This window comes from Mytilus trossulus, chromosome 7 (genome assembly GCF_036588685.1).
Source record: "Mytilus trossulus isolate FHL-02 chromosome 7, PNRI_Mtr1.1.1.hap1, whole genome shotgun sequence".
Lineage (NCBI taxonomy): Eukaryota > Metazoa > Mollusca > Bivalvia > Mytilida > Mytilidae > Mytilus > Mytilus trossulus.
Genome location: NC_086379.1, coordinates 72698159 through 72724745, shown reverse-complemented (window position 1 = coordinate 72724745; position 26587 = coordinate 72698159). Strand labels below are relative to the sequence as shown.

General features: G+C 31.6%; 1 protein-coding gene across 3 annotated transcripts in view; it reads right to left on the bottom strand.

Moving 5' to 3' along the window:
• Positions 1–22162, bottom strand: part of LOC134725755 (2-oxoglutarate dehydrogenase complex component E1-like) — a 46335-nt gene extending 24173 nt beyond the window's left edge. For 2 of the 3 annotated variants that reach the window (XM_063589874.1, XM_063589876.1), the window contains exons 1-6: positions 22036–22162; positions 21442–21927; positions 12664–12801; positions 10361–10463; positions 6378–6478; positions 5513–5667 (exon numbers count right to left, since the gene is read on the bottom strand). In XM_063589874.1, coding sequence (XP_063445944.1) covers positions 5513–5667; positions 6378–6478; positions 10361–10463; positions 12664–12801; positions 21442–21657 — 713 coding nt within the window. In that variant the 5' untranslated portion in view covers positions 21658–21927; positions 22036–22162. Of the gene's footprint in view, positions 1–5512; positions 5668–6377; positions 6479–9183; positions 9281–10360; positions 10464–12663; positions 12802–21441; positions 21928–22035 lie in introns of all 3 variants that reach the window. The other variant, XM_063589875.1, reaches the window with a different exon arrangement.
• Between the last annotated feature and the right edge of the window lie 4425 nt (positions 22163–26587).

Below are 26587 nucleotides of genomic sequence, written 5' to 3'. Positions count from 1 at the left end.
TCTTTTTTTTCCTTTTCAAGCAAAGAGAGAACAGTATCACAACCCGTCATAAGGTATTGGTCAGAAATAAAAGTGTGTGATCACTCATTGCCATTGATAGATATTAATCCAAAGATTTTTGCCTCCCCAAATACAATCAATAGTTCGTCTGCCCCTTTGTCACGGAACAGCGAAATACTGGTAGTTTGAAAGCTGCTAAAACAAGCAAGGGTAACATTTAGGGGAAAGGGAATACACAGACGAACCCAGGATTAAAAACATCCTCAAAGATGGGAAAGTTTTCTGAGAGATGACGACAGTAAGAAAGAACTTTTAAGTTTTCATTCACAGGAGCTTGCTCAATACAATTTGGAGTACAAGGTAGTTGAAGCAACAAATGCTCAGGATGTTTAGTGTTATCCACCACTTGATGATGTTTCAAGTTTAGCACCATGTTTACACGAAGAGACTGACACTAGAATCAAGATAGATGTGTCTGATGCAGTGAAACATAGACTTAACTGAGTCATGACTCAAACAGTCGATACTGATGTCATTGCTGTTTCGCTATTCCGTGACACAGGGCAGACAAACTTTGGTTTGCATTTAGAAGGGGAAAAGTATAAGATATATATCAATCAATGACCTTTCAAATGCACTAGGCATTAAAAGATAACACGTTCGCTTGAAAAGGAACTGCGTTGGTGACATTAATGGAGTTTGAAGATGTGACTATAGCATTTAGAATGATGATTGACCAGCCAACATCACCATATGGATTTGATGTTTAATGTCATTGAAAACGATATGTGGTTTTGTTGGAAGATAAAAAAAAAAAGAAACAGATTAGGTTAACAAGGCAAGAAAATATGTGTTTTTGCAGAATTTATTAAGATGTGAGAAACAATACCACAGTCTTTGTAAATGTTGGAAATCAGCTCTCCGATTGTGAATTGCGGCCTACTATGCTGATTGGGTATTATGTCCTTACCTAAATAAAATACCTTGAAACTGAAATACGAGTGGATGAAGTCTTGGATGCGTATGGTAGTTATAGCAACAAATGGTCAGGATATTCTATCTTATCCACCACGTAATGTATTTCAAGTTCAGCACCAAGTTCACATTTAGAGGCAGACACTAAAATCATGGTGCATGTGTCTGCTGCAGTGAAACACGCACTTAAACGAGTCATGATTCGAACTGATGATGTTGTCACTACTGTTTCGCTATTCCGTGACATAGGGGTAGACGTTGTGTTTGGGAGGGCAAAAGACTTTGGATTAATATCTATCAATGGCCTTTCAAATGCACTAGGCAATGAGTGATCTGAGTGATCTGAAACACTTATTGTTATCCATGTCTTTACCTGTTGTGATATGGTTCTCTCTTTGCTTGAGAGGGGGGAAAGACTATGTGGGAGACATTGATTGCATTTGAAGATGTTACTTTAATAAAAAGAATGATGATTAATCAGACTAAATCACCGGGGTTTTACTGTAAGATCGCACAAACTTAGCAGATGGGTAAAACATGGTTAACGAAGCAAGAAAATAACTATTAGCACAACAGGGACGGCTTTTTGAGGCTATTCCCTCAACTTGGTCTAGTCTTTTCCAGCATGTAAATAATGCAATATACTTAGGCAGGTGTTTAGGGAGACGAGCTTGGGATTGGCTCTTATGCTACCCACTCCAGGCGGGGACAAAGAGAATAACTTTTGAAAAACTCTTTTTGAGGCCTCATCATTTTGTCAAAAGCTTATACATTGTGGATGTAAGAAAGGATTCCGCGGTCATTTTTAATGTGGAAAATCGGGTATCCCGTGCACTGCGATGTGTGCATGTCATGGTGACTGTGAATAAACATGTATTCTTGGCCAAATAGTAATAATCTTAATTTTTTTTTAGTACTATAGTGATTTTATTTTGTTTTAATCAATCTATCAAAATTTCTAAACCGAAGAAATAGATTGAGGACTCATCTTTTAAATTTACGTCATATTTTTAACCGGAAGTGTCAACTTTATATCTAAATATTTACAACATGCTAGAATAAGTGGTTTCGAGGATAAATTTAAGCCAAAAGTTAAATGACCAGCACAAAATAAAATCATTTCTTTACATATTGAAAAAAATGAAAATTTGAATAAAAGTTGATATTTCTTTGTCTGCCATTTTGGATATAACCGGAAACCAGATGCTCCGCAGGGCGTAGCTTTATACGACCGCAGAGGTTGAACCCTGAACTGTTGGGGCAAGTATGGACACAACATTCAAGCTGGATTCCGCTCTAAATTTGGATTGTGATTAAATAGTTGACACAGCATAGGTTTCTGACACAGAATGAATGTGTTTTAATGAACTTAAATTTTTTGTTTTCTCTTAGAGCAATTCACTATGCTGTTGAATATTAATCCTCTCAAAAAAATGTTTGAAGAAATTTTCATTTTATTTATGAAATTTCATTTCAAATGAGAAAATTGAACCCAATTTTTTTAATCACATCCCCCTTTCTCTTATTCCAAATTAATCTCAATTAAATTTATAATGGAGTTTGCAACAATAACTACTCATTTAAATACATCATAAGATATTCAGATGTAAAAAAACTGCTTGTTATCACTGAATGGTAAAGATTATTTTAATTTATCAGTTGGTAGTAAAAAGTGAATATACATTGTATATAACAAAGATTTCAGTTGATTCTGGACAAAGAAAGATAACTCCAATTAAAAAAAAATATTGCTATTTCACAATATTGTGCAATTAGATATTTCTTGCTTACTATTCTGGACAAAGAAAGATAACTCTAATTAAAAAAAAAATATTGCTATTTCACAATATTGTGCAATTAGATATTTCTTGCCATTGTGCAATACTGTGCAATTGAAAAGACTTGCTATTGCACAATACTTAATATAATATTTTAGATCCTGATTTTGACCAACTTGAAAACTGGGCCCATAATCAAAAATCTAAGTACAAGTTTGGATTCAGCATATCAAAGAACCCCAAGATTTCAATTTTTGTTAAAATCAAACTAAGTTTAATTTTGGACCCTTTGGACTTTAATGTAGACCAATTTGAAAACAGGACCAAAAATGAAGAATCTACATACACAGTTAGATTTGGCATATCAAAGAACCCCATTTATTCAATTTTAATGAAATCAAACAAAGTTTAATTTTGGACCCCGATTTGGACCAACTTGAAAACTGGGCCAATAATCAAGAATCTAAATACATTTTTAGATTCAGCATATCAAAGAACCAACCGATTAATTTTTTGACAAAATCAAACTAAGTTTAATTTTGGACCCTTTGGACCTTAATGTAGACCAATTTGAAAATGGGACCAAAAATTAAGAATCTACATACACAGTTAGATTCCGCATATCAAAGAACCCCAATTATTCAATTCTTGATGAAATCAAACAAAGTTTAATTTTGGACCCTTTGGGCCCCTTTTTCCTTAACTGTTAGGACCAAAACTCCCAAAATCAATACCAACCTTCCTTTTATATTCATAAACCTTGTGTTTAAATCTCATAGATTTCTATTCACTTATACTAAAGTTATGGTGCGAAAACCAAGAAAAATGCTTATTTGGGTCCCTTTTTGGCCCTTAATTCCTAAACTGTTGGGACCTTAACTCCCAAAATCAATACCAACCTTCCTTTTGTGGTCATTAACATTGTGTTTAAATTTCATTGATTTCTATTAACTTAAACTAAAGTTATTGTGCGAAAACCAAGAATAATGCTTTTTTGGCCCCTTTTTGGCCCCTAATTCCTAAACTGTTGAAACCAAAACTCCCAAAATCAATCCCAACCTTTCTTTTGAGGTCATAAACCTTGTGTCAAAATTTCATAGATTTCTATTAACTTAAACTTAAGTTATAGCGCGAAAACCAAGAAAATGCTTATTTGGGCCCTTTTTGGCCCCTTATTCCTAAAATGTTGGGACCAAAACTCCCAAAATCAATACCAACCTTCCTTTTATGGTCATAAACCTTGTGTTAAAATTTCATAGATTTCTATTCACTTTTATTAAAGTTAGAGTGCGAAAACTGAAAGTATTCGGACGTCGACGACGCCAACGTGATAGCAATATACGACGAAAATTTTTTCAAAATTTGCGGTCGTATAATAATTTTGGACCCTTTGGGCCCCTTTTTCCTAAACTATTGGGATCAAAACTCCCAAAATCAATACCAACCTTCCTTTTATGGTCATAAACCTTGTGTTTAAATTTCATAGATTTCTATTTACTTATACTAACGTTATGGTGTGAAAACCAAGAAAAATGCTTATTTGGGTCCCTTTTTGGCCCCTAATTCCTAAACTGTTGAGAACTAAACTCCCAAAATCAATACCAACCTTCCTTTTGTGGTCATAACATCGTGTTTAAATTTGATTGATTTCTATTTACTTAAACTATAGTTATTGTGCGAAAACCAAGAATAATGCTTATTAGGGCCCTTTTTTTGGCCCCTAATTCCTAAACTGTTGTAACCAAAACTCCCAAAATCAATCCCAACCTTTCTTTTGTGGTCATAAACCTTGTGTCAAAATTTCATAGATTTCTGTTAACTTAAACTAAAGTTATAGTGCGAAAACCAAGAAAATGCTTATTTGGGCCCTTTTTGGCCCCTAATTCCTAAAATGTTGGGACCAAAACTCCCAAAATCAATACCAACCTTCCTTTTATGGTCATAAACCTTGTGTTAAAATTTCATATATTTCTATTCACTTTTATTAAAGTTAGAGTGCGAAAACTGAAAGTATTCGGACGACGACGACGACGACGCCAACGTGATAGCAATATACGACGAAAATTTTTTCAAAATTTGCGGTCGTATAAAAAGGGTTTTTAAGACATATGTCTTATGCATTGTATCCATCAGAAACACCAAAGAAAGGTTCATACACAATGTAATGATAGTAGCAATACGTTAAAACACATTTCAGTTACCCTCCCTAAAAAATAAGCTTATTTAAGTACAATGTCAGCCATATTGAATTTCAACCGGAAGTGGGGTTTCTGAAGACATCTAATCTATTTAATTTATCCAAAAGTAGTAAAAAAACAAAGGTCTGTACCAAATATTAAGATAGTAGCATGATAATAACACATTTTTACACGCTAGCCTTCGATATTGGGCTGATTTAAGTATGACGTCCGCCATTTTGGATTTTACCGGAAGTGAGACATTTTTTTCAAATGCCTCCCTATCTGAAATAAAAGAGTAATAGTTGAGGAAGGTCTATGCCAAATTTCATGCTTGTAACAGGATGTGCACAATTCGTCTGAAATATGCTTGTAGCCGCCGGACTATTTGCATTAATACACATTTTAAACTGACATTTTATCTATGATTCATAACTTTTCTTGTAATGATGAAATACTTCAAAGTATAATGACCGACGAAAAAAGTTTATGGCGTTGGGACTCATTCATTGTTGAAGGTTCAATTGTGATCACTATAGATGTAACCATCTGACTGAATTCTCAGACTTAACCAATACTAACTTTTGAGATCTGAGCAGTCTTGCTAATACTGTATTTTTCTCCTCTTTGGTAAGCCTCACAATACCAGGTGTTTCAAACTTCTTTTTGATCCAGTCAATCTGTTCCTTATTATTCAGATGCATTAACTCTATTCCAATATGGCCGCAATAAACTTCCTGAAAACATTAGTGTTTGGTTACTCCTTAATCTCAGTTGATTGATAGATAAATAATTTAAATATATGTCATGCATACAGATTCTTTCACTTCACCCTACTGGTTATGAATTTACATAACAAGGGTGGATACTTAATTGAGTACATTTATAATTAATTCTGTCCAACATGATAGCTAAACATTTTTAAAGTTGATGCCACTTAGGAGACAGGTTCAAAGCATACCTGTTTTTCAATGTTGAAAAGAGTTACTATATTACTTCCACTAAGACCCTTATATTTTGGAATGGTAATAATAACTGCCTGTATTTCTCTTTGACAAAATATACAGCAACGTCAGATTCGTATGTTTCCATATGAAGACTTGTTGTACCAGTGTTTGCTTTACATTTTACTATTGGAAACATTTCTAAACTTGTTTTCTGATTTTGTAAGGCCTTGTAAAACTTTTAAAAATATTTCCGTCATCATTTATGACTTTGTGAATCTTTGACTCCAAATATATGGTTACACTGACAAATCACATCTACCCAATATGTTGTAAATGTGCAAGTAACAATGTGTAAAACAATAAACTTTTGCAGTAATCAACTGGTGAGTTTTGACAAAGGGCACAAAGAAAAAAACTGATGTTTACAATGTCAAATTGTTAACCTGAAGCATCTCATTAGTGTACTTAGTAATCTATGTATGTAGGTAGTGATGAGTTACCTTCAACCTCTCAATGATATCCTTGAGTGGTTTTTCTGTTTCACTCCCTCCAATGTAGGTTGTTGTTGGCAGGGTAAATTTTCTCTCCAAATCACTCTCCTCTATATAAAATATATTACAGAGTATCAATAAGAGGACAGTCATACACACACTCATTATATATATTTATAATTTATAATACAAAACAATGGTACAGAAATGGTCAAACTATTATACAAAACAATGAAAAGGAATGTTCAAATTATTCTGCTACATGATGCAGGAATTAATTTTTCACTAGTTTAAACATTTATTTTATGTTACAACTTTAAAACAAATAATCAATTATAAATAAACAAAAGGGGCATTAGTATACTGTATATTTAGAAATCTAAGAAAACATTCATTTCTTTATTAAAGTATAATTTCAACATATCCAAAACACTATTATATGAATTATTTTACAGATGAATATGAAGACAGAATAAAAATGAATGTTTATAAATTTTAGAATCTCTGAGAAATGATACTTCATGTATACCCTCCCCCTTCGTCCAAAGTTTTTTTGTTATATGAAATGTTTTTACATGTATTATTGAGAAAATGCTAAAATAAAAGCACACACTTATGATAGCATTATAAGTATGCAACATTTCCTAAAATTGCAATTAAATCATCTCACATTTGTGTACATAAACAAATAAATTCCTTCAATGATTTTAGCATGTTCAAATTTAGAACATATCAGAACTAACTTGACTTAAAATTTTTAATTCATATTCTTTCAATTTATAAACTTAATTTCACACCAAATTTTGTTTTCATTTGAATTTATTGGTTGTTTAACAATACATTGTTAAAGTGCACAAATAGTTTTAACATTATATCTTTGAAGCTAGCAAATAATGCATCTCTAAGCACAAGAGTTTATGAAGTTTTTAAGCTTTCACTATTATATAATATAATGTATATTATACATAAAATCACAGCAAGAAAAGAATAAAGAAACTTTACAGGACATCACAGAGGGAATCACATAGTATGACATTTATATAGAAAATGGGCCATATACAGAAAATAAATAATTCTCATCATTATGTTTGGCTATTGAAAGCATTATAAACACAGGTTAATGTTATCAGAACTTTCTGCTGTATATCTAGAAAAGTATTAAAAAAAGTGTGTGATATTCATATGATCTATCTGCATGCATGCATAGAATTTAGAAAACATTGTGTGATCACTTATTTACTTACTCAGTACTATAACAATATTAGAACAGACAAAATAAATAAGGCAGCAACCATTTGAATTTCTGGGGGGGGGGGGCTATGGATTTTTTTCTGGACAATTTTTTGAAAGACAATCTATTTTTTTGGCGACAAGTTGAAAACATTTTTTTTCTTTCAATTTTAGCATTAAATATAGTGGCAGCTGAGGGTGAAACAAACAAATTTTTTTCTCTCCAAAAACTGGAATCAAACTTTTTTTTTGTTCAACATAGTCCCCCCCCCCCCCCCCCCCCCCCCGAAAATCAAATGGTTGCTGCCTAATGTGAAGAGCATTTAAACTTTGACCTTAATATTGATGTCAAATTCAAACAAAGAATCTTCCCCCCTTTATAATATAAATATGATGATATATTCAAGAAAAATTTCAGTCCAAAATTTAATATTCGAATAAGCATTTAGAAAACACTTTATAGAAAATTTCTAACAAATGTCCAAACAACACATTAATTCATGCATGTGTGTCACTGTCTCAGTGTTGTTGGGTCCTTAGTTGAATATTTTTCCATACTTCAATCCATTGATAAGTTATAATATTTATTGCATTGACAATTGGCTTTTTCATAGAATGGGAAAATAAATAGAAAGACCTATATTCTATAATAATATTGCTACATATTCCATGAAAACCCTTTTATTTAACATCAGAGGACTGAAATAATAGGATTAATATTGTGTGAAATGAACAGTTTTACTTTTTCTTGGAAATCATCAACATTACAATGAGACTTTACATTATGTACAACAATTAACAACCAAAATGGTATACTGTTGATCATAACGTAACCTCCATTACAAAGAAGGAACAAGGTCAAGTGCATGTATATTTCATAAATAGTACAAGGCTTATTTTCAACCATTTACCCTGTCCCTCCTCCTGCTTTAATATGTGTACTTAAGACCAACTACTTTTTGTTAGTGATAAAAGGAGTGAGCTTTATCTGGCACTGATGTTACACTGTATACACAGAATGAGCTGATTTCCCATGTTATGATGTAATTAAACTTAATAATTTATTCTGAATTTTATTTGCTTATATTACATCTTTTTTTATATCAAATTATAAAGCACATAAAAAAAATCATATGTTTCGCAGCAATAACTATTCTTCAACATTTAAAATGAATTTTAAATCTTTAAAATTTGCAATGCAAAACAAGATATTGTTTATTTTGTGTTAAAAAAGTTTGCTCTCTTCATTAACAATCTATTTAAAAAATATCTGATAATTTGTTAAAACTTTATTTACTTATGATTAACTTTATCATAACAAACAATATCACTATGCTTGTAAATAATTTCATAATTAAAATGCTTTAAACGGGATTATTTTTCATGAAGGGAACAACTCTAAACTGAAGAAAAGTCATTGGAGAGAATTGTGATAGAAGTAAAGTTCAACAATTTATTAATCTTCTTACTTTGTTATGTATTAAATTAAAAAGAAACTTAGCATGTGGATTAAATAGTGAGAATGAAAAGCAGTGCAAGCAAAACTGACAAACACGCCACCATGCATCACCTACACGTATCTTACCAAAATTAAATATAGACGGAGATAACTCAGTTTTCTCATCCAAATTAGCAGTACTGATTTCTAGTGGGTCAAGTTTGGCGATAGTATGCCCACGTGCCTACAAACAGTTCACACAACTCCAAAAATTAATTTTTGTTTAAAAATTCAACATTTCAAAATATCCTGAAAATGTGCTCATAAAATGTTGGTCATATGTGTGCTTGGGTATAGGGGTGTTACCAGTTTTTATCCATTAAGGTTTACAAGCAAGTTCAAAAGGTTAATAAAAAGAACAAAAAAATCTAAAACATTCAAATATATATCAGCAAAAAAAATAACTGAATGAAAGCCATGCTATCCAGTTACTTTTTTAGAAATTGAAATATGAGTTGAATACTATTGAAAATGGATTTGTATGTCAGTAAGGTTGTGTATGTTTGGCGCAGAACAGCTGATGTGACTGACAGTCATGATAAAGGGTGTATATATACTGTATGAACAGATGGGATGCATCAACAAAAGCCATGAGTAAAGTGGCATACAAGATCACACATGACCAAATTTAATGATTCTGTCAATATCTACAATAAATAAATACTAAAATTAGTAACTAACTGATTCACAGCAAATAATGTAAACCTGGTCTAAGCTGCCTTTGGAGAATGAGTTTTAGAAGGTTCTTCCAGATAGGTTAACAAAGTGGAAGGTGGGCTTAAACAGGTTTCCATGAATGTCACCGTTTTATATAATATCAAATCTGACATCCATTTATAAACAAACAAATAAACATTCCTTCATTTTTACAGTTCTGAATTTGACACAAACATACCAATAGAAAAAGTTCTAACACAGATTATTTGTTTGTATACATATAGATATCAAATTTACAGAAAAAGACCCAATGGTTTCATATGGGCTAAAAGTACGTACCAACAGCAGCCCACTACAATACCACAGTAAAGCCAAATAAAACAATATGTGGTTCCAGTTATCCTTTACTAACATGACTTATTTTGTTTTTGATAAAAAATATAATTTTGCATACCTTTTTATAAGTACATTTGAATTATTATCATTAACATTGCCAACTTTCAGATAAAGTTACTTCCTTAACATTAAACTGTAACCACACACTTGTTTTATTTGACCTTGCTGCACTGGGACTTAGGTATGTATATACTACCCAGTATCTACCTACCCCAGTGATAACTACTCAGTAATAGCTCTTTAGGGATTTCTGGATCTAAATCTGCATCCAGTAGACCCAAGGGATCCAGTGTTGCAATATTGTGACCTCTTCTCTGTGGTAGATATAATGTTTGTTAGCTTTCTCAAGAAATAGACATAACTCTCCATGACCTCTGACGCTCTGTGCCAGAAACGTTAGTTAGCTCATTAAGAAATAGCTGTATGCAAGTTTTACAGATCTAATAGAGGTTTTATTACATTAACGAAATAAAAATTTAACTTCATCATCAAAACTGAATCACTGATTTCTGAAAGTGAGGCTTTTTAAACTTTAAATGACCCCTGTCAGCCAGGCATGTACACCAGTAAACTCATTTTCATATCCAATAATGATTATTTTTTGTTCCATAAAAGGAATTATGAATCTATTTTGAAAATATCTGACTTGATGCAAAGAAGACTTATGGAGCCTAAAGCCTCAAAATAACATCCTATAATCCACAAAAATACTCAGGCCTATGTTTTGTTTTTCTGGTTTGTTCTTATCTAGAAATAATGAGAAAGTGTACAGTATATTTTCAGTGTGGAATAGAAAACCCAGCCTATCATAATAAATGTAAAACACAGTGACTGTACATAAACTGTAAATTCAGAAATTAATGCAATTTTGTCATTTTAGACTAAAATGCGATTTCAATCCGCGATATTCAGAAAAATCCTGTTTGATTCATATAAAAATTTAAAATGCGATTTATAATTATTGCGATAATAACCCTGTTGCATTTTTCACGATAACTTCTGAATTTACAGTATGTATATTGAACAAAACTTCATGACTTTCACTAGAATTCTAATTGCACACAGCTACCTCTATACCTCAATACAACTCAAATAAATCAAATTTGTGTACAATTCAAATATGACTGAATTAAAACAAAAGTATTTATTGCAAGTTTTTGTAGGATTACATAGGAGGTATTTTCATGTTTAACATTAAAACCATAACCACAGCAAGCATGGGCATAATAGTGTGACCTGTAGATAAAAGATTAATCAGCATCACACAGAACAGATAATACACTAGTGTAGAGTATAGCCCTATATGGCTCACACTTTTAGGCAAAATTTTTACAACCAAGTTCTTCACAGATCAACTTTTTCTTGATAAGTGCAATTTAAAACCAAAACGTTCATCACTGCTAATGTTTTAATGGCAGGAAAGTTTTAAAAAAAACCTAGGAAACTTGTATGCTATAAACTTGTTTTATAGAAACAAATTTGAGTTATCTCCCTTTTTTAAACTTTAAAAAAAATAAATTAAAAAAATGTATCATCATCATCTTTTTAAATTAATCCATTTGATATTTCAATTAGAAAACATTGCAGCACTAATTTTCAGTATTTGATTATTTTTACTATTTATTAACTTGGCATTTGGTATACTGCACACTGCTGTCTTTTCCTGTAAACAATTATTACATAAAACACATCATAAAAAATCACTTTATACATTATTATCATTCATGTTGAGTATATTCTTTGTTATTATATATCACAGTAACAGACAAATAGTTAAACAATATAATAAATAAATAAACATGTAAAACTAACAGCATGTATCAAAAATATCAAGGAAAATTTTATGTGAATCTAGAATGATCAATCTGTTGATAGTTAAAAAATTTCTACTTTTGATTTCGTAAATATTATATTATATAACATTTGATACACCCAGATGATGTCCTCATCCTAAATATGCATGAAATAACATTTTAGACATTGAGCAAGCAACGATCAATCTTAATAAGAGCAACGAGATAGTTTTAAAAACTTCCTCTTGGGATATTGGTTCTTTACAGGCGACCATTCCTTGTTAAGCAATTGAAAAAAAAATTCAGCTGACACCCTCTGAACACTTTTTAATGACATTGGTCATTGCTGTGTCCCGGTTCATTATTTGTTATGACTTACTGAGTATTTTACTGTAAGCATTGGCGTACTAACATCAATTTCTCTTACATGTTTATGGTATTTACTTCATAAAAAAGATTGGGTACTGCAAATATTTTAAACATGTTGATTCCTAACTTAGAATTTTGTATCTTAAACTTTCATTGACACATTTAGCTTTTGATCTGTGTTGAAGGCCTCACTCTTGACTTTTAGATGAAGAATAGCAATAAGTCTTGTTCCTTAGTCATCAGTTTGATAAAGTATGTGTAGGTATATACATGTATTGTTTCAGAAATAATTTTTTCTTGGTTTTAAGAGAGACAAATGGTTATCTGACAACGACTTGAATAAGGTCATTACCTGATAAGCTTCTATTAGTTTGCCAACTTCCAGATTGTCTTTGATATCTTTACTTGAGAATGAAGAGAGTGAAGGAACACCTCCTCCTAAAGATGGTGGTCTGACAAACTCCTGGCCTTCAAAATATGCTTTCCAGGACTTTAAAATAAATCAGTGTGTTATCAGTTTTGATCTTTTATTTTACAAAAGTGAAAAAAAAGTGTTAAAATCAGAAGAGTACAAAAGTGATGTTACTTGTTTAAATGTTACAATAGCACTGAAATGATAAGATTTGTTGTAAGATTAGAAAACCAACTAATTATGTTAATAATCCAAAATTTTATGTCAGCAACAGATTACTTTGCAATCTCTGTAGTCACAACATAAGATTAATCTGTTTATCCCATGCATGCATGCAAAATAGAGAATGGAAACAGGAAAGTGTTAAAGACACAACCTAAAATAAAAAAAAAATCATTAGAGAAAATCAAGACTAGACAAAAATCCTTGACATGTGGTGCTTGCTGTTGACAATTGGAGTACCTACTTTATTTTTGTTTGTGCCCCTTTTTACATGTACATGTACTAATATTTTTTGTGGTTTTTTTAGATTAAAAGAGAAGCGGAGTGACATGAAAGAGATTTGCACTTTAAATATATGATTATGAATGAAAGAGTTTCAGAATCTAAAAAGTGGTCTGATATTCAAGCTTGTTTAGGGGTTCTTTTCATTGATATGCAACTAAAAAGTCAGAGAAATTTAATACAAGAGTACATACACTGAAATGTCTCGCCTTCTTTACTAGTCATAGATATTATGTTGATAGTCCTAAGATTAAAGCTTCATTAAAAACTGTCACATAAACGTAACATCAACCAAGATAACTACACAATAAAGATAAAGACCAATGAACCATGAAAATGAGGTCAAGGTCAGACATGTACAGCTAACAATGCTTCCATACAAAAAATATAGTTACTTATAGTTTAAGACCAGATGCTCCGCAGGGCGTAGCTTTATACGACCGCAGAGGTTGAACCCTGAACAATTGGGGCAAGTATGGACACAACATTCAAGCTGGATTCCGCTCTAAATTTGGATTGTGATTAAATAGTTGACACAGCATAGGTTTCTATCACAGAATGAATGTATTCAAATGAACTTAAAATTTTTGTTTTCTCTTAGAGCAATTCACTATGCTGTTGAATATAAATCCTCTCAAAAAAATGTTTGAAGAAATTTTCTTTTTATTTATGAAATTTCAAATGATAAAAATTGAACCCAATTTTTTAATCACATCCCCCTTTCCCTTATTCCAAAACTAATTTCAATTAAAATATTCTAATGGAGTTTGCAACAATTACTACTCATTTAAATACATCATAAAATATTAAGATGTAAAAAAACTGCTTGTTATCACTGAATGGTAAAGATAATTTAAATTTATCAGTTGGTAGTAAAAAGTGAATATACATTGTATATTGTATATAACAAAGATTTAAATTGATTCTGGACAAAGAAAGATAACTCCAATTAAAAAAAAATCTTGCAGATATTTCTTGCTTACTTTACTGAACAAAGAAAGATAACTCTTAATTAAAAAAAAAATTGCTATTTCACAATATTGTGAAATTAGATATTTCTTGCCATTGCACAATACTGTGCAATTGAAAAGACTTGCTATTGCACAATACTTAATATAATAATTTTAGATCCTGATTTGGACCAACTTGAAAACTGGGCCCATAATCAAAAATCTAAGTACATGTTTAGATTCAGCATATCAAAGAGGCCCAAGAATTTGATTTTTGTTAAAATCAAACTTAGTTTAATTTTGGACCCTTTGCACTTTAATTTAGACCAATTTTAAAACTGGACCAAAAATTAAGAATCTACATACACAGTTTGATTTGGCATATCAAAGAACTCCAATTATTCAATTTTTGATGAAATCAAACAATGTTTAATTTTGGACCTCGATTTGGGCCAACTTGAAAACTGGGCCAATAATCAAAAATCTAAGTACATTTTTAGATTCAGCATATCAAAGAACCCCAAGGTTTCAATTTTTGTTAAAATCAAACTAAGTTTAATTTTGGACCCTTTGGACCTTAATGTAGACCAATTTGAAAACGGGACCAAAAGTTAAGAATCTACATACACAGTTAGATTCGGCATATTAAAGAACCCCAATTATTCAATTTTGATGAAATCAAAACAAAGTTTAATTTTGGACCCTTTGGGCCCCTTTTTCCTTAACTGTTGGGACCAAAACTCCCAAAATCAATACCAACCTTCCTTTTATAGTCATAAACCTTGTGTTTAAATTTCATAGATTTCTATTTACTTATACTAACGCTATGGTGCGAAAACCAAGAAAAATGCTTATTTGGGTCCCTTTTTGGCCCCTAATTCCTAAACTGTTGAAACCAAAACTCCCAAAATCAATCCCAACCTTTCTTTTGTGGTCATAAACCTTGTGTCAAAATTTCATAGATTTCTATTAACTTAAACTAAAGTTATAGTGCGAAAACCAAGAAAATGCTTATTTGGGCCCTTTTTGGCCCCTAATTCCTAAAATATTGGGACCAAAACTCCCAAAATCAATACCAGCCTTCCTTTAATGGTCATAAACCTTGTGTTAAAATTTCATAGATTTCTATTCACTTTTACTAAAGTTAGAGTGCGAAAACTAAAAGTATTCGGACGACGACGACGACGACGCCAACGTGATAGCAATATACGACGAAATTTTTTTCAAAATTTGCGGTCGTATAAAAAATAGACCAAAACACAACCAGATGCTCCGCAGGGAGCAGCTTTATACGACCGCAGAGGTTGAACCCTGAAAGGTTGGGGCAAGTATGGACACAACATTCAAGCTGGATTCAGCTCTAAATTTGGATTATGATTAAATAGTTGACACAGCATAGGATTCTGACACAGACAATGAATGTGGTCTAATGAACAAACAAAAAAATTTTGCCTTTGAGCAATTCACTATGCTGTTGAATATTAATCCTCTCAAAAAAATGTTTGAAGAAATTTTCTTTTTATTTATGAAATCTGAAATGAAAAAAATTGACCCCCCAATTTTTTTTTCACATCCCCCTTTCCCTTATTTCAAAACTGATCTCAATTCAAATTTCTGATGAAGTTTGCAACAATAACTACTCATTTAAATACATCATAAAATATTAAAATGTAAAAAAAGTGCTTGTTATCACTGAATGGTAAAGATTGTTTTAATCTATCAGTTGGTAGTAAAAGTGAATATACATTGTATATTGTATAAAACAATGATTTAAGTTGATTCAACTACTATTCTGGACAAAGAAAGATAACTCCAATTGAAATCCAATTGGAATTTCTTGCTATTGCACAATATGATGCAATTAGATATTTCTTGCTATTGTGCAGTACTGTGCAATTGAAAATATTTGCTATTGCACAATACTGTGCAATTGAAGATTTCTTACTATTGCTGAATACTGTGCAATTGAAAATTTCTTGCTATTGCACAATACTTAATATAATAATTTTGGATCCTGATTTGGACCAACTTGAAAACTGGGCCCATAATCAAAAATCTAAGTACATGTTTAGATTCAGCATATCAAAGAGGCCCAAGAATTCAATTTTTGTTAAAATCAAACTTAGTTTAATTTTGGACCCTTTGGACTTTAATGTAGACCAATTTTAAAACAGGACCAAAAATTAAGAATCTACATACACAGTTAGATTTGGCATATCAAAGAACCCCAATTATTCAATTTTTGATGAAATCAAACCAAGTTTAATTTTGGACCCTTTGGACCTTAATGTAGACCAATTTGAAAACGGGACCACAAATTAAGAATCTACATACACAGTTAGATTCGGCATATCAAAGAACCCCAATTATTCAATTTTTGATGAAATCAAACAAAGTTTAATTTTGGACCCTTTAGGCCCTTTATTCCTAAACTGTTGGGACCAAAACTCCAAAAATCAATACCAACCTTCCTTTTATGGTCATAAACCTTGTGTTTAAATTTGATAGATTTCTATTTACTTATACTAAAGTTATGGTGCAAAAACCAAGAAAAATGCTTATTTGGGTCCCTTTTTGGCCCCTAATTCCTAAACTGTTGAAACCAAAACTCCCAAAATCAATCCCAACCTTTCTTTTGTGGTCATAAACCTTGTGTTAAAATTTCATAGATTTCTATTTACTTAAACTAAAGTTATAGTGCCAAAACCAAGAAAAATGCTTATTTGGGTCCCTTTTTGGCCCATAATTCCTAAACTGTTGAAACCAAAACTCCCAAAATCAATCCCAACCTTTTTTTGTGGCCATAAACCTTGTTTTAAAATTTCATAGATTTCTATTCACTTTTACTAAAGTTAGAGTGCGAAAACTAAAAGTATTCGGACGACGATGCCAACGTGATAGCAATATATGACGAAATTTTTTTCAAATTTTGCGGTCGTATTAAAACTAAACACTGAGCAATGAACCGTGAAAATAAGGTGGAGCAGACCTGCCAACTATCCCGATTTTCGCGGTATCATCCCGATTTTTACCCCTTCAACCCGAATCCTGATATCGGGATTGAAAAATTAGTCAAAATCCCGATTTTCAACAAAAATACCCCAAAAAAATATTGTTTACCAATTTTGAAGTTTTTCAGATCAATTTTAAAAAATCAATAATTTTACCTGGGGACATATTAAGACAAGTTAATGACCCTACGCTAATCAACAGTCACAACAGGTGTCATAATTAGTGGTTGTATGTAATCAGATTACCTAGTGGGTCGTAATAATCCTCAAAATTAAATTGTATAAATTTGGTCAGACAACCTTTCGTTTATCTTAAAATTTGTTTAATTTTTGAAAGCAGACATCGTGTGTCTGTTGATCTAAAATCACGCTATTTTGTGTACACTTCTACTGTGTTACTGTATAAGCCTCCGCAGGTAAGAGCACCTCTGAATACAAAGAAAGATAACTCAAATTTAATCCATTTTCTCATTGATACTGATATAAAGACCATGGGTAAGACTAAATCAAAATATGTCTTCATCCTTCTTACTTTAGGACATGTAGTTTTAGGTGTTTTGAGTCAAGGTTCATAGATGAGAAGGTCTTTGGAGGGGGGAAAGGGGGGGGGGGTCTCTACTTTGAATCCTTTATTTTTAATGCCATTTTCTCTATTCCTCAGTTATTTTGTCAATTTCATAATTTAATAGTACAAGAATCATGCAAATAAAAGTAACCAAGGCCTACAAGCTCATCATTTGTATACCAAAAGAAAAAAGAAGAGGACTTAGACTATTTTAGGAGTAAAAAACAATGCTCACAGAAAAGTCGCTAAAATTGTAACCCTTAAAAATCTTGTCGCGTGCTAAATCCCCCATGGAGATTTTCAAAAGTTGGCAGGTCTGGTGGAGATCAAATAAAACCTGTGCGACTGACATATAGATCATAAAATATTTCCATACACCAAATATAGTTGACCTATGACATATAGTATTAGGTAAAAAGACCAAAACTCAAAAACTTAACTTTGACCACTTAACCATGAAAATGAGGTCAAGGTCAAATGACATCTGCCTGCTAGACATGTACACCCTACAGTCATTCCCTACAACAAATATAGTAGACCTATTGCATAAAGTATGAGAAAAACAGACCAAAACACAGAAACTTAACTATAACCACTGAACCATGAAAATGAGGTCAAGGTCAGATGACACCTGTTAGTTGGACATGTACACCTTACAATCCTTCCATACACCGAATTTACTAGCCCTATTGCTTATAGTATCTGAGATATGGACTTGACCACCGAAACTTAACCTTGATTGATCCATGAAATAAGGTCGAGGTCAAGTGAAAACTTTCTGACGGGCATGAGGACCTTGCAAGGTACACACATACTAAATATAATTATCCTATTACTTATAATAAGAGAGAATTCAACATTACAAAAAATCCAAACTTTTTTTTCAAATGGTCACTGAACTATGAAAATGAGGTCAAGGACATTTGACATGTGATTGACAGAAACTTCATAACATGAGGCATCTATATACAAAGTATGAAGCATCCAGGTCTTCCGCCTTTTAAAATATAAAGCTTTTTAAAAGTTAGCTACATGTAACACCGCCAGATCACTATCACTATGTCGAGCTTTCTACAACAAAAGTTGCAGGCTCAACAAAAATCTGACCATTTTATACTGTACCCAACAAAAAGCATCATCTCATTTTGAAATTCCTAGAAGCCTTAATCTTAGTTATCATGTTTATCAAACCTTTCACCCCAAAACCAGTAATGATAAAAAAAAAAAAAAAAAACAACAAAGACATGGTCAAATGTACCTCTGAAAACTGCTTCTATCTTCCCCATTAAATTGAATCATGACATGATAAAATAACTATCATAATCAATTCATTATCACTGAACTAGTATATATATTTGTTTAGGGGCACCTGAATGATCCCTACGGATGCGGGAATTTCTTGCTGCATTGAAGACCTGTTGGTGACCTTCTGCTATTGTCTGTTCTATGGTTGAGTTGTTGTCTCTTTGACACATTCTCCATTTTCATTCTCAATTTTATAACAGTCAAAGTCTGAGCCACCTTACATACTGTATATTACAGACCTTATAGCATTTCCTCTTATAGAATGATCAATGTGAATGAATATGGAATTTAAACACTGGTTTGGTCAGGTTAATACATACAATGTACATTTATACAATGAAAACCTATTTTAAGAAGGATATATGTCTAATGTTAAAACAACCATTAATTTATGTTATCAAAAGAACTTTTTTGTCAAATAATGCATTCTACACAAACAGTCACACTTACATGTATCATTAAACAAAGGTATAATTTGATGGAATTATACACAAATGCACCAGTTTTGTATGAATTATACATGTATGTACAATGTACATCGTACATTTTTCAAGTGTATTTATGCAACACAGTTTTAACATTTTCTTCTTCAGAAAATAAATGTACAATGTACATAAACTCTTCAAATCAGAGTACATTAAAACCAAAATTAAATCCATACAAAACTTATTCCCTCCTAAACCTAAAAATGTTATATTTCATGTACATTCAATATGCTTATAACATTTGTGTATATTAAAATAAAATACATATTATTTTATATAAAAATAACAATTTAAGCATGTTAAATGTTTAGGAAGATCCTAATAAATGTGTAGTATTCTCAACTTATGTGTATATTGTACCCCAAATCAGGTATTATAATTATTATTTGTAATTTCATTATACATCATTACATGTACATGTTTCTCATATATATATATCAGCCCATAGACATGATTTTGTCATGTGACCGCGATGTCATCAACGTTTTTTCATGATTTACTTCAGTTTAAAATGGAATTAAGAATTAAATTATAAGAAATGACTAATATTTTTTCTGCCTATTCGAAATAACATAAAAGATATGGTGCACACTAAAAATAAACCGTTGTAAACAAGCATTCTTCAGTGTGCACCACATTTTTTATGTTATTTCTTCATGGACAGAAAATGTTTTACAGTCATTCCTTAAATAATGTTATTTAAATACATGTACATGTCCTGTATTGTCATTTTTTGGTTAATTTCATGTATGCATTAATATTCAATATTTGGACATGTTGGATATAACTTGGTATTTATATCAAATAAAGATTATTGTTCATTTATAAACATAAAATTTCGTTTAGCTGCTTGGCAAAGATAATTTTGTTTATCAGCTGTCGTCATCAACATTTTTTTTCATGATTTATTCCTTAAAATGGTATTAGAATTAAATTATAAGGAATGATTGTAAAAATAATTCTGTTTATTTGAAATAACATAAAAACGTGGTGCATGCTATTAAATAATTTGTAACTAGCTATATATGCCCCTGATTCAGTATGCTCTACATCCATGACATTTTTTATGTTATACAGTCAGGCAACTATTTTTACAAAATAATCTTTAAACTATTAAACAAATGGAAAATGTAAGTTATATGGAAATCTTCGGTATTATTTTTGCTGTGTTTGTTGTTCACTATCATCAAGACTATCGACTTTGGACGATCAATATACAATGAAACTAAAGTTGTTTTCTTGTAAGGTGGTACCTAACACTACAGGGAGATAACTCTGTAAAGTCACCTAAACGTTGTGATGAAAAATGAATATTGAGCTTCTCAATGATCAAAATTGGTGTTAGTCAAACTGCTATGTAACCAGTGACTGTGTAATTTTTCTGACAAATTGGTTGGTTCAAAATTTTTGATTTTATTATATTTTTTGACAATAATTTTATGAAAATTAAACGAGCCAAATTAGTTTTAGTGAAAGTGTTGGGTACCACCTTAAATATCAAACCAAAAACTGTTTAAAAAGTTGTAATCAATACATTAATGAATTCAGAAAACAATACACCTTATCTCTATTTGTCCGAACGTTACTGGACATCACAAAAATACCTGTTAAATTTGAGGTCATGACTTGAAATATTTGACGCCACAATGAAAAAGTGATTGTTGTGTGAAGTCAATAGTTCAACCTGCGTGAATTTCCACATATTGATAAGGTGTATTCGATTCCAATATGCCAATCTCGTGTTTTGTATTAAGAGTAACCTCAATTTTGCACAGGTTTGACTTACATTCACATGAAACGTCAAAAATTATGTTGTGAAGAAGAAAATACAGACAAACACAAGATTGGCATATAAAACACAATATTGCAAGATTTTGTATTAAAGAATAGAACCACACCTTGTGCACACTATTCGGGTCTTTTTGCCAAGACTCATACATCGTTTCAACATAACTTCCTGAACTTCCATTGAGAAACGATTCAGTCTGTGCACTTGAAGCATATTTCCTGAATGGTACACCTGTCACTTCTGCAAATCTTTGGTTATGCAGACACTTCAATTGATACAGTGCTGGCCTAGTGAGACCAGAAGCAATAGTCTTCACACGATACATGACGTCTTTAGTGTGTGAAAATGCCTTATATTATGTCTTAAATCAAAATTCAGGTGTCGCTCCAGATTTCTAATCAACACATCAATAGCCAGATGGCAATCAAACGATTTAATAAATTTCCATCGAACAATATCTTACGTAATTTTGCGAAATTTCATACGTAAGTGTTGAAGAATGACAAACAGGTGACCGTTCTAAAGGACACAAAAATAACACTATTGTCGGTCTATTTTCTGTTTGTCCTTGACTTGATTTTGTTTGTTGCAGGACCTGAAAACAGAAAAATATATATCAGTTAATCTTGACTATCGAATAAGTCTTTTAAACATTATGTTAGATTTTGAAAAGAGATGCACTTTCTGTATCATTTTGTTTTACCTTTTCAGGTGACCTTTTTCAATGCCAGTCTTGAGCAATATAACGGGGAAAATCCGAAATTTACGTCACGAAATATTCTATCTGTAAAACATGATTTGATTGGGTTTGTTCTTGCATCTGTCCAATCAAAAACGATCTTATGAACTGAGTTAAATACAGATTTGGCGAAATACCAACAAGCCCTTTACCGTCTTTGGTCTAATCTAGGGACAGAATTTTGAATTTTGTATACCGTATTAGTAAAAAAAAAATCAATCTTAAATAAGAACACCTTTTACCTGCTTTAAATAATTTTATATATCTGTTTTAAATGAATAAGTTTATAAAATATGGCAAGCCGATTTACTTTTTTTTCGAATTTCAAGAAATCTCCTATAATATATAAGATATCTTATATAGATAAAAGATATCTCCTTTAATATATATAAGATATCTTATATAATTTCATTTTTATAAGATATCTCCTTTAATATATATAAGATATCTTATATAATTTCATTTTTATAAGATATCTCCTTTAATATATATAAGATATCTTATATAATTTCATTTTTATAAGATATCTCACATAGGATATAATATATCTCATATACTTTATAAGATATCTTCTAAAGTTTATAAGATATCTTCTAAAGTTTATAAGATATCTTCTCAAGTTTATAAGATATATCATAAAGTATATGAGATATCTTATAAACAATTTTTATATAAGATATCTTATAAACAATTTTTAAATACGATATCTTATAAACAATTATTATATAAGATAATTTATAAAGGTAATAAGATATCTTTTACAGTTTATAAGATATCTCATATAGTTAATAAGATATTTTATATAGTTTATGAGATCTTTTATAAAGACAATTATATACGATATCTGATAAATTATATGAAATATCTTATAAATTATATAAGATATCTTATAAACTTTATAAGATATCTAATAAACTATATGATATATCTTATAAACTATATAAGATATCTTATAAACTATATAAAATATCTTATAAAGTTTATGAGATATCTTATAAACTAAATAAGATATCTCCTATAATAGATAATATATCTCCTATAATATATAAGATATCTCCTATAATATATAAGATATCTACCATAATATATAAGATATCTCCTATAATATATAAGATATTTTATATAATTTCATTTGTATGAGATATCTTATATATTATATGAGATATATTATATAAGATATCTCCTAGAATTTAAAAGATAGTTTAGATACTATAAGATATCTTCTAAAGTTTATAAGATATCTTATACAGTATATGAGATATCTTATAAACAATTTTCATATAAGATATCTTATATAGTTTATAAGATATCTCATATAGTTTATAAGCTATCTTATATAGTTTATGAGATATCTTATAAAGACAATTATATAAGATATCTTATAAACTATATAAGATATATTATAAAGTTTATGAGATATCTTTAAGAACAATTAAATAGCAAAACGGCTTGACATGATAGAATATCAAAATATTCATTATAAAAAAAAAAATTGTTGAAACATTATAAACTGGAACCAAGTTCTGCCAGATAATGTGTTTAAAAATGGCAACGCTTTGGATAGTGATGCAATTTTAAATGGGATATATATAAAGAATACAAATTCTGCTATGTTGAATTGCATGTTGAATTGTTATGCAGATCACGTAGACCTGATTTCAAAATCACAAGCAGGTTTTCGTAGAGGATTCTCTACTGTTAATGATATAACAGTGAAAGGCTGTAAACGAGTCAAAGCAAATAAATTTGCAATCAAAAACCATTTAATCAAGTAAGATGGTGTGAAAGTGTAGTGAAGAGAGTAAAAAAACATAACTGTAATCATAATTAAAAGGACCATCATTATTTGTACTACTCACCATACCAACACAACATAGTAAATCATGGACCCATCAACAACTAGTCCAACAATTACTTAATGCTAAACTACACCCAGCCGGTAGAAGACCAATCTGCCTACCTATCTGCAACACCAAAACCAAATATTTGCTCCTACTATTGATAACGCTAAGTGGAGACATCGAAACAAACCCAGGACCGCCAAAAAAAGAAACTGTATATCCCTGTTGTCTTTGCGAGCATCCAGTCAAATGGAACTGTCGAGGAGTATAATGCGACGGGTGCAACATCTGGCACCACAACTCTTGCATTTAACTATGTTCAAAAGATTATGAACTCCTAGAAAAATCTAATGTACAGTGGGTATGCTGCGAATGCGAAAGCATGAACATAAGCTCATTCACCTTTAGAAGCTATGAATTAGAAACATCAAACATATACGAACAAATAACCGGATTGGACTTCACCATGGACTCAATATCATCAGTCTTCAGCCCACTGAAGTCAAGCAGCTCAAAGAGTGGAAACATGTCATCTCACAGCAAGACACGATCATCCATAAACCAAAGGAAATCACATCTCAGTAGCAATCCTTATGAGATACCAGAAAAACCAACCTCCGCATCATGACAATCAACTGAAGGAGCATAAAAGATAAAAAAAAAAACAAAAACAAAAACAAGAATTTGAGGCAGCACTCCACTACTTGAAACCAGACATAGTATGCGCCACAGAATCATGGTTAAAAGGAATAAAACCAGGATCAAATCCAACAAAAGACGCCATAATGTCAAGCGAAATATTGCCAACTAACTATAATGTATACAGAAATGACAGAGGGACCCTTGGAGGGGTTGTATTTGTACTTGTAGAGAAATCCATTACATCAGTCGAACAAACATCCTTCATTACTGATGGAGAAATTGAATGGGTAAAGATAAAAATAAAAAACAACAAAGACTTGCTAGTTGGATCTTTTTACATGCCACACAGAGATCAAAAACACCTAAATGAACTGCAAAAGTCACTTGAGAAAGCCAGGACTAATGGGAACACCAATGTCATGCTAACAGGAGATTTCAACTGCCCCGACATCATATGGGACACAGCAACAGCCCTGGACCAGACAGAGAAATCCAACAAGGACTAGTTGATATAGCTGAAACATATAATCTGACACAAATACACACTATACCAACTCGTGAAAGAAACCTTTTAGACCTTGTATTTGTTACGAATCCAACTCTAGTTAAATCCTCAAATAACGTACCAGGTATTCACCGACCTGGAAACAAAAGTACACCATCAAAAAAGCTTACCAAGAAAATGTTACAACTACAAGAAGGCGAAATGGGACCAAATCACCACAGACTTTAAACACACCCTAGAAGAGGTCAAAGAAAACATCATCAAGGAGCTGAGGTACATCAACTTTGGGACACCTTCAAAAGTCAGCTTCAAAAAACCATGAATACAAATATTCCGAACAAAGAAATAAGATCAAGAAATAACATCCCATGGATCAAACACAAACAGAGGAAAATGCTAAAGAAAAAACAGAGGCTATACAAACATGCCAGAAAAACAAACAAATGGTCAAATTATAGGTCTTTTCAAAAGGAATGCAAGAAACAACTGAGGAAAGCAGAATATGTATATGTCAACCAAAACATCTTTGAGAGACTAAACAACAATGACACAAAGCCGTTTTGGAAATACATTAAATCCAAACGCCAGGACTCAGGAGGAATAGCACCATTAAAAAAGGGAACTACTCTTGTCAGTGACAGTAAAGGGAAAGCCGAACTCCTACTAGAACAATTCAAGTCCGTATTCACAATAACATCAGACACTCACCTACCAATAACAAGAATACGAGCTAAAATCAACATAACACCATTAACGATCGACCAAAAGGGACTGGAAAAAAACTACTTAAAAATACAAACCCAAATAAAGCCTCCGGACCAGACAACATCCCAAACCACATACTCAAGGAATGTGCTGAACAACTAGCCCCTATCCTACAAATCATAATGCAATGCTCGCTAGACACAGGTGAACTACCAAAAGACTGGAGCGAAGCAAACATATCCAGTATCTTCAAAAAAGGAGACAAACACCTGGCAGATAACTACAGACCTGAATCCCTAAAATCTGTCATCAGCAAAATTCTAGAACATATCGTATGCAGGCATATTTTTAAACATCTGAAAAAAAACCATAATCCTAACCAACTTAAACCACGGCTTCATGTCAGGATACTCATGTGAAACCCAAATCATAACTACCATCAACGACTTCTTACAAGAACACGACAAGGGACATCAAATCGACGTAGGAATATTACATTTTCCAAAAGCTTTCGACACAGTACCAAACAACAAATTATTACATAAATTAGATCAGTATGGAATTAAAGGAAATACACACAAATGGCTTAAGAACTTCCTAACTGCAAGATCAATGAGAACCATCGTGGAAAGCGAATCATCTGGCGAAACAACAGTCGACTCTGGGGTCCCCCAGGGCACAGTCTTAGGACCAATCCTATTCATGTGCCACATCAATGACCTACCAGACAGTGTAACATCATCAGTAAGACTATTTGCTGACTACTGCCTACTATACAGAACAATTAAAAATAGCCAAGACCAACAAAAGCTACAAACAGATT